This window comes from Gossypium hirsutum, chromosome A11, assembly GCF_007990345.1.
Source record: "Gossypium hirsutum isolate 1008001.06 chromosome A11, Gossypium_hirsutum_v2.1, whole genome shotgun sequence".
In the NCBI taxonomy this organism is placed as follows: Eukaryota; Viridiplantae; Streptophyta; class Magnoliopsida; order Malvales; family Malvaceae; genus Gossypium; species Gossypium hirsutum.
This window is the reverse complement of record NC_053434.1, coordinates 113,857,891-113,875,045: the sequence shown is the minus strand read 5'-3', so window position 1 is coordinate 113,875,045 and position 17,155 is coordinate 113,857,891. Positions and strand designations below refer to the sequence as shown.

The window sequence follows — 17,155 nt, the reverse complement described above, 5'->3', positions numbered from 1 at the left end:
TACACATACGTATGTAAATAAAATATACACTGATATAATAATAATGATAATCAAATAATATTTAAAATGAAATAAAATAACGAAGATAATATGAAAATAAACTAAAATTAAAAAAAAGGACTAAATTTTGAACAAAAACAAAGTTTTGGGGCAATTTTAAAGAGAAATAAAGAAAAAGGATCAAATTGCCACACGCGCATAACCTAGGAGGACTAAAATACCAAATATTCCTTCCCATCAAAACACAACATATCAGTGGGGACTAAATTGAAAAGTGCGACAACTTCCTAGGGTAAATTTTAAAATAAAAAAACTTGATTGCAAAAGCTTGAAAAGGCGGAAGGACCGCACGCGCAAATTTCTCCTTTTCCAAAAACACGCGGATCCTGAGGCGGGTCGGGTCGGGTCGGATCGGGTCGTATCAAAACAACGTCGTTTTGGGGTTAAATGGCAGCTCCCAAAACGACGTCGTTTTGGGAGGCTATATAAAGGCCAAAATTAACAAAAAAAATCATTTGGTGAGGAGAGAAAGAAAAAAAGGAGAGAGAAGGAAGAGAGAAGGGAGGGGGAGGGGGATTTCCGGCCAATGGCCGGTCACCGGTCCGATTGCCGAACCACCGTAGCCGACGCCGGCGTACGGTGGCCGAAAAAGGTAAATTTTTTTAGTTTTTTTTTTACTTTTATTTTGTAATATATATATACAGACTTGTAGTTGATGAAAAAAAAAGATTCGGTTTCTTTTTTAAAAAAAATAAAATCACCTTGTGCTTGAATCTGGTTCTTGTTGTTTAGATCCCTCTATTTGCTATTTTTTCTTGCCTTGGAATCACTGGCTATGTATTCGAATATGCGGTATATGTATTTTATTTTTTGCTTAACCTTTTACAGTTTTTGATTCGGGTTTTTATAAACCTTTTACACCTATTTTCTATTATATCTGTCTTGTCTTCTTTATTGCTTGCAAGGGATGGGCATGGGCGGTGGTTGGAAGCATCAGAGCAGGTGGCCGGTGGAGGAGTGGGTGGTGACAGAGGAGTTAGAGAGTTGGTCAAAAGGCAGAGGTGGCTAGGGTAGATTAGGGTTTCAAAAAATTTTGTGTAATGGGTATTGGGCTTGGGCTAGGTAATTAGGTTTAGTTTTGGGTTAAGCTTTAGTGGGTTTAAATTTTAATGGATGTGGGCTGATGGGTTTTAGGATATTATTGGGTTTAATTTTGGGTTTAAGTGGGTCAAAATTGTAAATGGGTCATGGGGTAAAATTGGGCTATAACAGGCACTATCATATCTTTCTGATGGCACAAATGACAAAATCCAAGCTGTTATTGAATCAGGTGTACTTGGGCGTCTGGTGGAGCTTTTAATGTGAGTTAGACTATTTTTTTTATTGACACTGAAATCTATTGCATTTCCGAGCTATTTTGTTTGGTTTTCTGACCCAAATCGTAATTTTTTGGGCTTTCACAGGCACCCTTCTCCTTCGGTGATAACTCCTGCTCTTTACACAGTTAAACGTATTGTTATTGGAGATGATGTGCAAATTCAGGTATTAGACACTTTATTTAATTTGCTTTTCCTTTTAAAAGATCTTACTAGAATATGTATCTTTTGCCACTTATCATATCATTTTCTTTTAATAATTAATTGTTAGAAAATGACCCTCCATGCAGCTCATGCAACCAAATAGAAATTCATGCACGTAAGAATCATGCACATAAGTCTTCCGAATGAAATATGAAGAAGTAGCTGTTGCATTATTGCCGAATGAAATACATGCAACTAAGGATATCAATGATACTATTTCATCTCGGTTTCATTTTGTTACTCTTAACAATGTTTTGCAATTTAGTTCATTTTGAACTATGTTTGGATGACATTTGATGTAACTTGATGGTGAAAGAGCTAATTACCAGCTTTGCCTAAGTGTGCAAGTCAATTTCACCTAGTTCCAATGAATTAAGTAGAGTTAGGTAATGTTTAGGTGATGTATTTGTTAATTTAGACCAGTTATTGTCTGGTATATGTAATAGCTTCATGCCAAAGTTTAGTGTAATGAAAATTCATCAGAATTTCATCCAAAAATACTCTCTCTTTTCTTGCCTTCAATTTCATTCTATTTTTTCAAGCTCAAATCTCTTGACTTGAATTTTCAAGTTTTCTTCATTCTTCATCCGGATTCATTACATTGTTGTTTAAGCTCCAGACTGAAGTCCATACTTCATCTGAATAAAGTGTCCCAAAATACCAATAATTGGTATCAGAGCCAAATTCTTAGTGGACCTATCATATTTCAATCCTTAGCACCATGTTTTCATCAAGATTCTCACCAATGCCACCACTAGTGTTCAATGGAGAAGGCTACCACATATGGGTAGTAAAAATGAAGACCTACCTACAAGCATTTGATTTGTGGGAGGTTGTCAACTCAGATGTTGAACCAGCACCTCTAAGAGCCAACCCAACAGTGGCTCAAATCAAACAACATTTTGATGAAAGAACTAAAAGACACAAAGCCATGTCTTGCATCCAAAATAGTGTCTGATGTAATTTTCACAAGGATCATGGCTTGTGAGTCACCAAAGCAGGCCTGGGACAAGCTCAATGAGGAGTTCCAAGGTACTGAGAGGACAAGGCAGCAACAGTTGTTGAATCTAAGAAGGGAGTTCGAGAACTTGAAGATGAAGGAAGACGAAACTATCAAGCATTATTCAGATAGAATTATGGTTGTAGTAAATAGCATAAGATTGCTTCGAGAACAGTTTAGTAAGGCAAGGATCGTGGAGAAGGTGCTCTCAACATTGCCTAAAAGATATGAGGCAAAAATCTCATCCATTGAGGATTCGAGAGACCTAGCAAACATCTCCTTAACTGAGCTCATCAATGCTCTTTATGCTCAAGAGCAAAGGAAAGCTACCAGGATGGAGGAGCACCAAGAAGGTGCTTTTCAAGCTAAGGCCAAGGCTGCCTCGAGCACCACTGCCTACAAAAGCAAAAAGAACTGGAAAAATAGGCCTAAGCCTGATGCTGCAAGAAGAGGGGATCAACCCTGCAGGCACTGTAAAAGAGCAGGTCATCTAGAAGATAGATGCTGGTTTAGACCAGATGCTCTATGTCAACATTGCAAGAAAAAGGGACATGTTGAAAGGGTTTACAAAAACAAAGGCAGACTTAGGCAGAATCAAGCACAGCAGAAAAATGTTGAAGCTCAAGTGGCTGAAGACAGTAGTGACCATGAGGAGCAGGTCTTTACTGTGTCATGCTCAGCTAGCCAGAAGAAGGGCTCAAAAGGATGGCTTTTGGAAAGCGGTTGCACTAACCACATGTCACCATATGCAACCATATTCAAAACCTTGGACAGAAGCTGCGAAACCAAGGTAAAAGTTGGTAACAGGCAATTTATCAAGGCTGAAGGAAAAGGGGGTGTGCTGATATGCACTTCCACAGGCAACAAAATCATCTCAAATGTATTACTAGTACCTGAGATTGATAGGAACCTTCTCAACATTGCTCAATTGCTGGAGAAAGGCTATTTAGTCGTGTTTAAGGGCAATGAGTGCCAAATTGCTGATCCAAATGGATCAAGCATCATGTCAGTCACTATGAATGATAAATGCTTTGAAGTCAACTGGCCAAGTGACTCACATTCAGCCCTCACTGCCTCTATTAAAGATTCCAAGCTTTGGCAGATCCATGGACCAGCTAACCAAAGAATATATGGTTGAGAACTTTATCAACTCAGTTGAAGAGGAGGAAGTTTGTGAGGTTTGCCAGATTGGAAAACAAGCCAAACAGCCATTTCCTATAAAATCAACCTGGAGAGCTTCAGATAAGCTGCAACTAGTGCACACTGATGTGTGTGGCCCCATGAAGACTCAGTCATTGAATGGTAGCAGGTATTTCATTATTTTCATTGATGATTTTTCAAGATACTGTTGGATTTACTTCTAGAAGAACAAGTCAAAGGTAGCTTCTGTATTTTTAAAGTTTAAAGCTACTGTAGAGACTGAAATAGGTTGTAAGCTGAAGACTTTGAGGTCAGACAATCGGACAGAGTATACTTCATTCGGGTTTAATACCTTGTGTGATGAAGCAGGCATTAAACACCAACTCACTAACACTCAGCTCACTAACACTGATACGCCTCAACAAAATGGTGTAAGTGAAAGGAAAAATAGAAGCTTTATGAATATGGCCAGATGTTTGCTATTTCAGAAGAATTTACCCAAGACTATGTGGGCTGAAGTAGTTAACACTGCTGTTTATATTCAGAACAGGCTACCAACCAAGGCATTGGACCATAAGACTCCATTTGAAGCCTGGTTCGGGTTTAAGCCATCATTGGCTCATTTGAAAGTTTTTGGTTGTCTATGTTACAGCTATATACCAGCAGTAAAAAGGGACAAGCTATCCAAGAAGGTTGTGCCTGGAATTCTAGTAGGCTACAATATGGTCAAGAAAGGGTACAAGATTTTAGATCCTGTGACAAACAAAATTCAAGTGAGCAGGGATGTTGTGTTTGATGAGAAGGCTCAGTGGAACTGGGAAATAAATAAAGCTGAAAATGTTTCTGAAGAACTCATAGCAAGTCAGATTGAACCTGATCAAGTTGATCCAGAAATGAACATAGATGATGTACCAGTTAGAGGGACCAGACCCTTAGCTGAAATTTATGAAAGAGCACAAGTTGCTATAGTGGAGCCAACTAGTTTTGAAGAAGCTGAAGCTGATGAAGGGTGGATGCAAGCCATGATTGATGAAATTAAGATAATTCAGAAGAATCAGACATAGGAGCTAACCGAAAGACCTGCCAACAGAAAGACCATTGGTGCCAAATGGGTCTATCGAGCAAAACAGAATACTGATGGCAGTTTAAACAAGCTGAAAGCTAGACTTGTTGTCAAAGGGTTCAGTCAACAATTTGGTCTGGATTACATGGAAACTTTTGCACCAGTAGCCAGGCTTGACACAATCAGATTGATAATTGCTTTGGCTGCATAAAAACAATTGATCATACATCAACTGGATGTGAAGTCAGCCTTCTTCAATGGATTCCTTGAAGAAGAAATTTATGTAGAATAGCCTGAAGGATTCAAAGTGCCAAGTGAAGAGCACAAAGTGTACAAACTGAAGAAAGCCTTGTATGGCTTGAAACAAGCTCCTAGAGCCTGGTATGCTAGAATTGACAGCTACTTGATCAGTTTGGGATTCAAAAGAAGCATCAGTGAACCAACACTATATGTCAAAAAGGAACAAGCTGAAACACAGCTCATTGGGTCATTTTATGTTGATGATCTCTTGGTGATAGGAGGAGACCAGATAATGTTGGCTGATTTCAAGGCCAAAATGAAAGACATGTTTGAGATGTCTGACTTGGGGAAAATGACATATTTCCTTGGAATGGAGATGCTACAAACACAAAGTGGAATCCTCTTGGGACAGAAGATATTTGCTGCAAAAATCTTAAGCAAGTTCTCTATGGAGAATTGCAAGCCAACAAGCACACCTATGGCTGTTGGAATGAAGCTGTCAAGCCAAGGGGACCATGAACAAGTCAGTGAATCTGCCTATAGGAGTCTAGGCACTAGACCAAATATCATGTTTACTGTAAGTATGCTATCAAGATTTATGCATTGCTGCAACACACAGCATTTTCAAGTAGCAAAAAGAGTGCTCAAGTACATCAAGGGTACTTTGAGCCATGGGATACATTTTAGAAAAACTGAAAATTTGAAGCTGATAGGCTATACTGACAGTGACTGGGCTGGTTCAAAAGATTATATGAAAAGCACTTCTAGTTATGCATTCACAATAGGCTCAGCAATGTTCTGCTGGAGTTCAAAGAAGTAATCGATAGTGGCTCAATCAACAGCGAAAGCTAAGTAAGTTGCAGCTGCAAGTACTGTTAATCAAGCCATTTGGCTGAGGAAAATCCTAGCTGATTTGAACCTACATTAAAGGGAAGAAACAGATATCTATTGTGATAACATGTCTACTGTTGCAATTGCAAAGAATCCCGTTTTCCATGGTAGAACAAAGCATTTCAGCATCAAGCTACATGTGATAAGAGAAATGGAACAAGCTTGAGAGGTAGAGCTGATTCATTGCAATTCAGAAGAACAGGTTGCTGATATCTTCACAAAGGCTCTTGGTGTGTCAAGGTTCATCAAATTAAGGAAACAGTTAGGAGTCAGCAGCATGGAGACCAATGAGAAGTGTTAGAGAATGGCCCTCCATGCAGCTCATGCAACCAAAGAGAAATTCATGCACGTAAGAATTCATGCACATAAGTCTTGCGGATGAAATATGAAGAAGTAGCTGCTGCAGTATTGCCGGATGAAATACATGCAACTAAGGATATCAATGCTACTATTTCATCTGAGTTTCATTTTGTTACTCTTAACAATTTTTTGTAATTTAGTTCATTTTGAACTATGTTTGGATGACATTTGATGTAACTTGATGGTGAAAGAGCTAATTACCTGCTTTGCCTAAGTGTGCAAGTCAATTTCACCTAGTTCCAATAAATTAAGTGGAGTTAGGTAATGTTTAGGTGATGTATTTGTTAATTTAGACTAGCTATTGTCTGGTATATGTAATGGCTTCATGCCAAAGTTTAATGTAATGAAAATTCATCAGAATTTCATCCAAAAATACTCTCTCTTTTCTTGCCTTAAATTTCATTCTATTTTTTCAAGCTCAAATCTCCTTACTTGAATTTTCAAGTTTTCTTCATTCTTCATCTGGATTCATTACATTGTTGTTTAAGCTCCAAACTGAAGTCCATACTTCATCCGGATAAAGTGTCCCAAAACACCAACACTAATTTTCTCACTAAAACCACATTTATACCCCTCTTAATTAGACTAAAGATTTTTTAGGTTTAGTTGTTAAAGATGATTTATTTTCTTGTTTATGGGCAAAACTTGTTGCTACAAAGTGTATCATTAATCATTAGGCATTGCCATACCTTTTAAACCTTTTGAAAAATAATTATGAAAAGAAAATCAATAAGTTTGCTTGATGGGCAATCTCAAGTATCACAATAGGAAATAAAGAGCAGATACAAGTATCAATTTTGAACCTAAAGTTTTATCTGCGTTGATTTGTACAATGAAATGAATGGTAATGATATGAATTTTACAGGCTACAATTGAAGCTAATATTATTTCTCCTTTAGTTCATTTGCTTCAAAATGCTGAATTTGATATTAAGAAACAAGCTGCACAAGCCATCTCAAATGCTACATCTGGTGGGACTCATGATCAGATCAGGTACAAAAATGGTTTCCTATATTATATTTTAAGGGAATAATGACTTGATAGAGTATGAATGATAAACTATCTCATCTTTGCATGTCACATATTTCAGATTCCTTGTAAGTCAAGGTTGCATCAAGCCATTGTATGATCTTCTTTGTTACTTCGATCTAGAGGTTGTTACAGTTTGCTTACAGGGGCTAGAAAACATTATCAAGGTAGAAGAAGCTGATAAAAATATGGGCATTATTGGAGGAGTGAATCTCTATGCACAAATGATAGATGCTGCAGAAGGTCGAGAGAAAATAGAGTATTTACATTATCATGACAACACCGAGATTTATAAAAAGGCTGTGGAAGTTCTCGAGACATATTGGTAGTGCTACTCCAACAGAGTTCCATTTTGCAGGGGTGAAATCTCCCAAGGGATTCATTGAAGATCTCCAGATATTAGTAATCAAGACTTGTTCTAATCTTGTGAATAAAAACGATTGATAATAAATTATGTGGACCAAATAATTATATTTATTGCGTTGAATTTTTTATAATTATTTTATGGTAACTAATCACACCTTTAATTATTGAAATCACAAAGTTAATATTAAAATTACATTTATGCCTCAAGCCTTCTTTACACTTTGCCAATGTTAGTATGCAACTATACATCCAGCGTTTCCAAATAAAGAAGGAAAAAAAAGGTTTTTTTTATTTTTTTATAAAAGGAATTAAAAAATTATGAGTAAACTATTAAAATAGTCACTTTTGTTTGTCTCAGGTTAGATTTAGTCACTTATATTTGAAATGTGTAGTCACTTACGTTATCGTTTTGTTATGAAATGGTCATTCTATCGTTAGGATATGTTACCTCCCAAACCATAATAATCCAACGTGGCAGATAAAATAGGTTTTAAATGCCAACATGGAAGTCCAACCAAGTAAATTAATTGATATTTTAATTAAATAAATTTAATTAACTGAATTTTCTAAATTAATTAAAGGAAATTGGTAATTTGGTTTCCCAAAATAATCAAAACTAATGCATCAAATTAATCTTTGAACTAGAAAAAAAGAACCCTTAGTCTCCTTTTTCTTTTCGTTTTCGTTTTCATTTTGACTGAAAAAACCATTCATTTCCATAGTTATCTTTGTTGAATCGAATAATAGAAATCAAATTGAGTGCTCTTCTCTTTCGTATAGAGGTTGGTGTGTCCATTTCTTCTCCTTCTTCTTCTCTTTCGTTCTGCTCTTCTCTTCTCTAATGGTAACAAAAAAAAAACTAATTGTTCCTTCTTTTTAAATCGGAGGAAATTGGGTTTTAGGAAAAAAATTATATTCTATTTGCATAAATTTTTTTTAGCTTTTCTCATCCCAACTGAATATCCACATTGGCATTTAAAACACACTTTAACTGTCACATCAGATTGTCGTTTGGGATGTAACAGACCTTAGCGGGAAAGTGACCATTTTGTAACAAAACGATAACGTAATTGATTAAAACATAACATTTCAAACATAAGTCACTAAAATGTAACTTGAAGAACTAAAAGTAACTATTTTAATAATTTAACCAAAAATTATCACATATTTATTTTTCTAAAACCAGATTTTTTTAATCTAAAATTGAAAAACTCTGCTATGGCACGATCATTATCCATAAATTAATCTTATTAATTTTGATTATTTTCTAAAATTGAGTATCAAACTAATTCAATAATTTAAAAAGATTTTAATAAATTTAAGGGTTAAATATAAATTAGTACATGAACTTGTCCACTTCTCCCGAATTGGGACCTATGATTTTTTTTGTCCCAGATTGGTACTTGACTCTTTTTCTATCCAATAGTTTGGCACCTAAATTTAACAGCGTTAAAATTTTGCTGACATTGCAATGCTGGCCACTCGTGCGCCACCACATGTTACACTCCCAAAACCCCTTTGGCCCGTTGATCCATCTTATCCCCTATCCATTATCCCTTTGGTTTTTTCTTTCCCTTTCATCACCATTATGCTGTTAATCCCCATCCCAATATATGGATTTCTGAAGGAAAACAAAAAGGAGAAAGGAATAATAATAAGAAACCCACTTTTTGCATCCTGTTCATCATCTTCTAAACCCCCTAACTCCATTTCTTCCATAGCATTTTGATCAAAAAATACATATTGGAATGCATCAAAAAGTGCATTATTTGCAAAATCATTAACTAACTTAGCAATTAAACAGTAGCGTAGATGCAATCAACCAGCATAATATAGTTTAATAACCATCAAATGCAAGAAACATAAAAAAAAAAGCCTTTGTTTTGTTTAAGATAAACAAGTAATCAAGCAAATACAATAAAGTTAGTGGGGGTTAATAGTAAAGACTCATTTGGTGCCTAAGAAGGAAAAATAATAAAGGTCTTAACTTTCAAAGCAAAATTCATCATCTTTTCGCATCATAAAACCAAGCTAATTAAGTAAAATGGGTGTTATAGATCACCAACCCGAGTCTTAGATAGCATCTAGGTCACCCACTCGTGACCCAGATAGGCCACGCCAGATGACAGAGGGTGAGGCAAACCGTGAGAGGACATCAAGGGGAGTTTGCAGACCCAACTCGCAAGGTAAGGTCGCATGTTTAGCTCACACGAGCCAAATGAAGGTCACGGCCCCAGTTCGCACGCATCCAAGGAGCTCGCGGAAGGGGGACCACGGGTACCGCAAGCAACCTAGAGTGAAACACATGTCCAGTAGACCTGAAGCCCACAAGGAATGTCAATGCTAGGAATAGGAAGGACCACATACTTCGTAGGCAACCTAGAGTGAAACACCTGTCCAGCAAGCCTGAGATCTACATGATATTTTTTTGGTTTTCTATTGTTAGTTTATGCTGATTCAAGTTCGACGTTTTGGCAGATTCTTTTTCATCTCCTTTTTGAAGATGAGGTAAAAAACTAGTGCATTAATGTCTCCTGCAACAACATGTATCGATACCTCTAGAGGGTATCAATACTTTGGGTATTTAATGCCTCAATTCAGTGGTTGTTAAAGCCTATTGTATTGATACAATATATATAGGATGTGTCGATACTTGCTATGAGGTATCGATACCTTGGAGAGGGTATCGATATTCGGGCAATTTCTTATTTAATTTTTTAAAACATCAAACTTTAAAATGGTATCAATATTAGGTAAGATATCGATAATTTTTTAAAGGTATAGATACTTTCATGAAGGTACTGATACTTTGTATTTTTGCTCAAATTTTCTTAAACATCAAAGCTCAATTTGGTAACGATACCATGGAAAGGGTATTGATACTTGGGTCAATGTATTGATTCTTAACAAAGGGTATCGATTGGTTAATATTCCTAAACTTTGAAGCTTAAATTGGTACAGATACCAAGCAGAGATATTAATACTTTAATCCCTAGAAGCATTTTAACACTCGATAAATGTTTGAAAATTTTGTTAATCAATTTGAACAAGTTCCAAAATATTTTGTAAGGTTTTGAAAGATTATATTTAAAATTTTATCTCGTAAAAATATTTTTGAAACAAATTTGTACTTTGAAGTTTATCAAATTTTATTTCAAAAACAAGTTTTATTCAAAAACATTATATTTATTATATCAAAACTTTTATCAAATTAAAACTTAACTTAACAATTATAACAAAATATTTTGGTAAATTTATTTTTGAATAAAGTACTCCCATTTTTAAAAATCAATTTCAATTAAAAGCTCGATTTTGCTTTTGAAAAATGGTAACAACATTGTAGAGATGAATTACCAACCAATTTACCTTTTCTCCGCCTTTTTGTTATATCAAAACAAACCAAACTAAAGCTTAAAGAGAAAGAAAATGGTTAGTCCAAAAATATACCCGAATTCCTTACTTGTAGTATTGCAAAGTTTACCTAAGTTTTTCTATTAAAAATTACTCTAAATTTTTACGAATCAAGTTGAGTTATGAATAAATTAGTTGAGTATGATATATTTTATTTAAATTATTTGTAATTTAATGTCAAATTATAATGGTGTCATTATTTTTAAGTATCAAAATGTATCATTTTTGTCAAATGTGAGTACCACATCAGACTATAAAATAACACAGGTACGACATTAAAAAAAAAGGACAAGCTTAGGTATCCAATTATGCTTTCAATCATTTATAAACCTAAATAAGTTGTATACATATTTGCATGAGTAATTTAATTTTATTAAGAATTTTTCTAAATGCGAAAGCTGTAAAAGAAAATGTTATACAAATTACTGATACTAGATTTTATTACTCCCACAATGTTACATAAATTTAATTTTATATTTAAAATATTTTCTTTTAAGATTTATTTAGTAATGGACATATGTACAATTTTGTATTTGATAAAAGTTATGTATTTGGTAGTAAAAGATAATGGTGTTTAACTTTTTACTATTTAATTTGATTTTTAGGATTGGTTTGATGAAAGTTAATTTGTTAATATTATTATGTTTGAATTTTTCACGATTTTGTAATTGATAGAATAAATTTATTTTTAATTGTGAATTTGTTAAATTTTAGCATTTAATTTTCATCAAATCAATCTTAAAACTCGAATTAAACACTAAAAAGTTAATATTGTTATCTTCAGGTGCCAAAATGTATAAATATTGTTATCTTTAGATATCAAAATGTATAACTTTGTCAAATACAAGTACCGTATTGGACAAAAAAAACTCAAATACCACATTAAAAAAGTGTCAAACTCAAGTACTAAATTATACATTAAGATTAGGGGTGAGTATTTGATCAAATCGAGTGAAAAAATTTCGAGTTAATCGAGTTAAAAAGTCATATTTTATCATTCAACTTGATTTGAATTTTTTTTTTGGAATCGAGTTGAGTGAAATGAAATTCGAGTCGAGTCGAGTTGAATCGAGTAAAATTATTCGAGTTAAATTAAAAAATTAAACATGTCAAAATATAATTAATTCTTTGTTAAAGCATATAAATTTGAAACCATACATATTTTAAAAAAATTCAAAGCAAAATAAGATACTTTAGTAGGATAAAGTTGAATTATTAAATAACTTCCAAAATTATTATTTTAGAATTTTTTTAAAATTTTTAACTTTCTCTATATGTTCTTTAGAATTTTTTAAAATTTTTTAAAAATATAATTTTTGAAATTTTTATAAATATTTTGATTTTTTTTTGTAATTTTTGTTAAGAGAGGATCAATTTGCTCATTTTCAAATTTGACAAGGATCAAAGGGGTATTTACACTAATATGTTATTTGAATTGTAAAATTTAACTCAACTCAAACTCGAAACTCAAATTACTTATTCGATTTCAATCGATTAACTCGAAATTTAAATATTTTTTTAATTTTTCCAAATCGAATCAAGTTTTAAGTAGATTTAAATAGATTTAAATTTTAATTGTATATCTCTTACCTATAAAAGGAGTTATATGGTACATTTATTTTTACTTTTTACCGTTTAACTGGATTGTTTAAACATTTCCTAATTTTGAAATGAATTATTTTAGTTTGTAATTTTTTTTCACTTACTTTTAAATTAGACCTTTTGAATTAATAATATTTATTTAAATTTATTGACACATAACTTAAATCATTTAGAAAATGTTTCATTTTTCTTCTCTAGATCTTATGTAATTATAAATTATTATCTTAAAAATTTTACTTACGTCCTATATCATTTGAAAAATAAATTTTTCGGATCAACACTAAAAACTTCTATTTTTTTCTTCAAACTATTTACTTTTTCTCCCTTGTTTTGCTCAATGACGATGCTAATCTTTGAGTTGACTCCTGCTAACTTTTTTCTCCCTCCTGCCAACTTTCTCTTTCTTGGAGTGCTTGTCATTGCTAAAACTCCACAAGTCACTAGCAATTTTTCTTGAAAAGTAGGTGACGCTTCATAGGCTTATTAATTTGTTTCTTTTTTTTAGAATATTTCAAAATAATAAATTATTTCACGAGTCATTTTGGACCCGTATTACATTGATTTTTATTTCTTAATAATAAATTATTTCACGAGTCAGTTTGGACCCTTATTGCATTGATTTTTATTTCTTAATAAGTCTTCACTTTTAGAAGTTTTTGTTTATTCTTATCGCATGTTTTTTAGTCTTGCTTATGCATGTAGTATTGCTTTTGGAAGTAATTTTAGGGATAATTTTGTCATCATCCTCGTCAATTCGATGGATGCTCAATTCATTTACGGATTTTGCCCGCCTGCTGTTTTAGAGCATTTGGGATTGATTTCCTTATCGTGATAGTTACTTGCAATCACACTAGATATGTCATGCTTGAGTTGTGAAAAAACTAGTTATTAACATGTCATAATGTTTTATTAATGCTAAGGTTAATACTTTTGTCGTGTTGATAGAGCTTATCCTTCACCGCCGACGATGAACGTTTATTATTTTTCCTTTTACTCAAATTATATCATTCATTCATAAAATAAATTAATAAATTCTCCTTTTTAAAGAATAAATTCTGGGTTGAAATTTAAAATTAGTTTATACGCAAAAACCAAAGCTAAGATGTAAGCTTAATATTTTAATTTAAAGATTTGGGCTTTGAATTCCTAACGTGAAATCATGGGTTTACATATGCTATCTTTTACACTTAATGATAACTTTCAATCTATCCGCTTGAATTTTTTATTTTATTTTATTTATTCGCTTTCCGTAAAATTCTTTGTATGGTTATTCCCATCACAGAAGAAATTATACTTTCCCTCACATAACACAATTTACCTTCATTATTTCCCATTCTCTATCTTTCTCTTTCTTTAATCTTAAATTTCTACATTTTCTTTCTTCTTTCACATAGATATCATCATACGTCCCTGCAATCATACATCTCACTTGTCCGCCATATATATCTTACGGAGACTAAAGAGAATCGGTGTGAAGAATGCGGAGGGGAAATCTCTGGTACTGCCTTTACTTGTAATTTGTGCGAGGTTTGGAAGCACATTTCATGTGCGGATAAACTGAATCGTGATCTGCCTCTTGAGATTATTCACCCCCTCCACTTGCAACATCGACTTCAACTACAATGGGAATATAATTTTGATTTCATTTGTAATAAATGTTTGTATATATCTACTGGTTTTAGATACAAATGTTTTTCATGTGATTTCAGTCTTGATCTGACGTGTGCTTCTTCGGTCAGTGGTCAGCTGCCTAAAGATCAATAGCCATTGAGATGTAAAGATGGAAAGAAAAAAGACAATCTTCCACTACAGCCACTGTCACGAGCTGAGCTTCTTCATATATAGGATGGTTCGCGAAGAAGTCTTTGATTGTTTTGGGTGTGAAAAACATCTACTGCCATCAGAAGTGTCCTATGATTGTAGATTGTGCAATTTCTATCTCCATCAGGTGTGCAGTGATAAGATACCCAGGACACTTTCTCATTCTTTTCATCCTAAGCATCCTCTTCGCTTAACCTATACCTATGAAAATCGTAAATGCAATGTTTGTTCAGAGGTGTGTGATACTGCTACCCCTTTGTATGTGTGCGAGATTTGTAGCTTACGTCGTGATTTTCACTGCGCTAAACTCTCGCCTTCCCTAAAACTTGACTGCCACCATCACCTTCTCACTTTTTTCAAAGATTTTAATAAGGAAGCTGAGGAAGGGCAAGATTCATATTGCAAAGCATCTGGCAAGCACTTAGAAAATGTTTCATTTTTTCTTTCTCTAGATCTGAAGTAATTATAAATTATTATTTTAAAATTTTTACTTATGTCCTATAGAAATAAATTCTTTGGATCAACACTAAAGATTTTTGTTTTTTCTTCAAACCGTTTACTTTTTCTTCCTTGTTTTGCTCAATGACAATGCTAATCTTCGAATTTGCTACTGCTCGCTTTTTTCTCCTTCCCACTAACCTTATCTTTCTTGGAGTGTTTGCCATTGCTGAAACTCCACAAGTCACTAGCAATTTTTCTTGGGGAGTGCATGACTCTTCGTAGGCTTATTAATTTGTTTCTTTTTTGAGAACATTTTAAAATAATAAATTATTTCACGAGTCAATTTGGACCAGTATTGTATTGAGTTTTATTCTTTTTTATTGCTTAATACGTCTTCATTTTTAGAAGTTTTTGTCTCTTCTTATGGCATGTTTTTTAGTCTTACTTATGCATATAGTATTGCTTTTGGATGTAATTTTAAGGATGGTTTTGTCATCGTCCTCGTCAATTCTATGGATGCTCAGTTCATTTACAGATTTTTCCCGCCCATTGTTTTAGAGCATTTGGGATTGATTTCCTTATCATGATAATTACTTGCAATCACACTAGATATGTCATGCTTGAGTTGTGATAAAACCAGTTATCAACATGTTGTAATATTCTATTGATGCTAAAGTTAAAGCTTTTGTTGTGTTGATGGAGCTTATCTTTCACCGCCCACGATAGATGTTTATTATTATTTTTATTTTACTCGAATTATATCATCTCATTCATAAAATAAATTAATAAGTTCTCCCCAGATAAATTCTCCGTCGAAATTTAAAATTAGCTTATATGCAAAAACTAAAGCTAAGATCTAACCTTAATATTATAATTTAAAATTGATATCTTTGATTTTTCTTTTTAATTTTTTTGTTAAAAAAAGTAAATTAAAAGTTAATAGTAGAAATATGAGCTAAATTTGTGAAGCTCTCCGAGTCTAGATGAAATAAAAATTAATACATGTTTGGTTTATAGGATAGAGTTGCATCGGGAAAGATCCCATCCTCACCCCCGTCCATGGAAAACAAAGCTTTGTTTGTGGAGCAGAATGAAGGGAGTAATGTCATCCACACTCTGGTTTGCAACTTTATTATGAATATGTTACAATATGTTTTTTCTCTAATGATTTTATTAATAATTAATCACTTGAACAAGTACTCAAAAAACTTAACCCAACTTTTTTATGTAATTAAGATACGAGTTTGCTCATTCTCTAATTTTTTTTCTTTTTTTTTCTTTGTAAATGTGCAGAGTTTGTTTCGACATATCATCCACACTCACTAGATATATGAAGTAAGAAGTAACTAAAGAGTAAAAAGGAGAAAATTATTGCAGGGGGTTGTCCTTTGGAACTTAATGGTTCAAGCTTCTTCTGTAAGACATGTCCTGGTCTTCACCTACATGAAAAATGTGCTAAACTGTCATATGAGATACAACACCCTTTTCATTCTAACCATCCTCTTAACCTCTATACTTCAACTCGTTGGCGTGACCAGTTAATTACATGTGATGAGTGTAGAGACATTTGTCATGACTTCATATACTTTTGCGAACAGTGTAATTTCAAGCTTGATGTGAAATGTACAACTCTAACAACTCATAAAATTGGGGTTTTAGAAGAGAAAATGACGGGTAGAGTAACTGAGTTGCACCATTTCACCCACCCCCATAAACTTGTCCTTGCCAATTGTAATGAACCTGTATATGAAACAGCATGCAAAATTTGTGCGTACAAACTCCATGAATCTTGCCTTAGGTTGCCACAAAAGATTTGAGTCCCATTTCATTCAAATCACATGTTGGTTAGTCGCCTGCTCCCTACACGTCAACGGTGTTATGCTTGCACTATGGAATTACTCTCAGGTGAATTTGTATATAGCTGTGAACATTGTGACTTAAACCTCCATGTTATATGTGCTAATTCCTTAAGGCGACCATTGAAATGTGAATTTTACCTGAATGGTCTTTATTATTTTAGGAGAAATTGTAACTCATTCTTTCATTTTATAAGGTCTGGAAATTTCAATTGTGAAGTGCGTGATGTAAGTTATGTAGGAGAGCCCTTTTATCTTTGTCTAAAGTGTGATATCAATTTTTATTTGAAATGTGTTCCTATGCCTGTGAAATTCATATATCATATTCATCATTTAATCTTCAAGGATTCATTTA

At 33.5% G+C, this 17,155-nt stretch overlaps 1 protein-coding gene and 1 pseudogene across 1 annotated transcript; both read left to right on the top strand.

The window, feature by feature from the left end:
* LOC121210067 (importin subunit alpha-1b-like) overlaps window positions 1-7,750 on the top strand; it is a 34,572-nt pseudogene extending 26,822 nt beyond the window's left edge.
* Window positions 7,751-14,011: 6,261 nt separating this feature from the next.
* Window positions 14,012-17,019, top strand: LOC121209365 (uncharacterized). The gene is made up of 3 exons (XM_041079969.1): window positions 14,012-14,630; window positions 15,962-16,063; window positions 16,238-17,019. The coding sequence occupies exons 1-3, from the start codon at window positions 14,463-14,465 to the stop codon at window positions 16,268-16,270; spliced, it is 303 nt and encodes a 100-aa protein (XP_040935903.1). The 5' UTR covers window positions 14,012-14,462; the 3' UTR covers window positions 16,271-17,019.
* The last annotated feature ends 136 nt before the right edge of the window (window positions 17,020-17,155 follow it).

Bases quoted from the DNA above. Each gene is read 5' to 3' on its own strand.
- LOC121209365 (XM_041079969.1), top strand. From the start codon at position 14,463: ATGGAAAGAAAAAAGACAATCTTCCACTACAGCCACTGTCACGAGCTG. The intron at 14,631-15,961 runs GTGTGCAGTGAT...TTTGGTTTATAG, and splicing joins GCAATTTCTATCTCCATCAG to GATAGAGTTGCATCGGGAAA. The intron at 16,064-16,237 runs GTTTGCAACTTT...GTAAATGTGCAG, and splicing joins GTAATGTCATCCACACTCTG to AGTTTGTTTCGACATATCAT.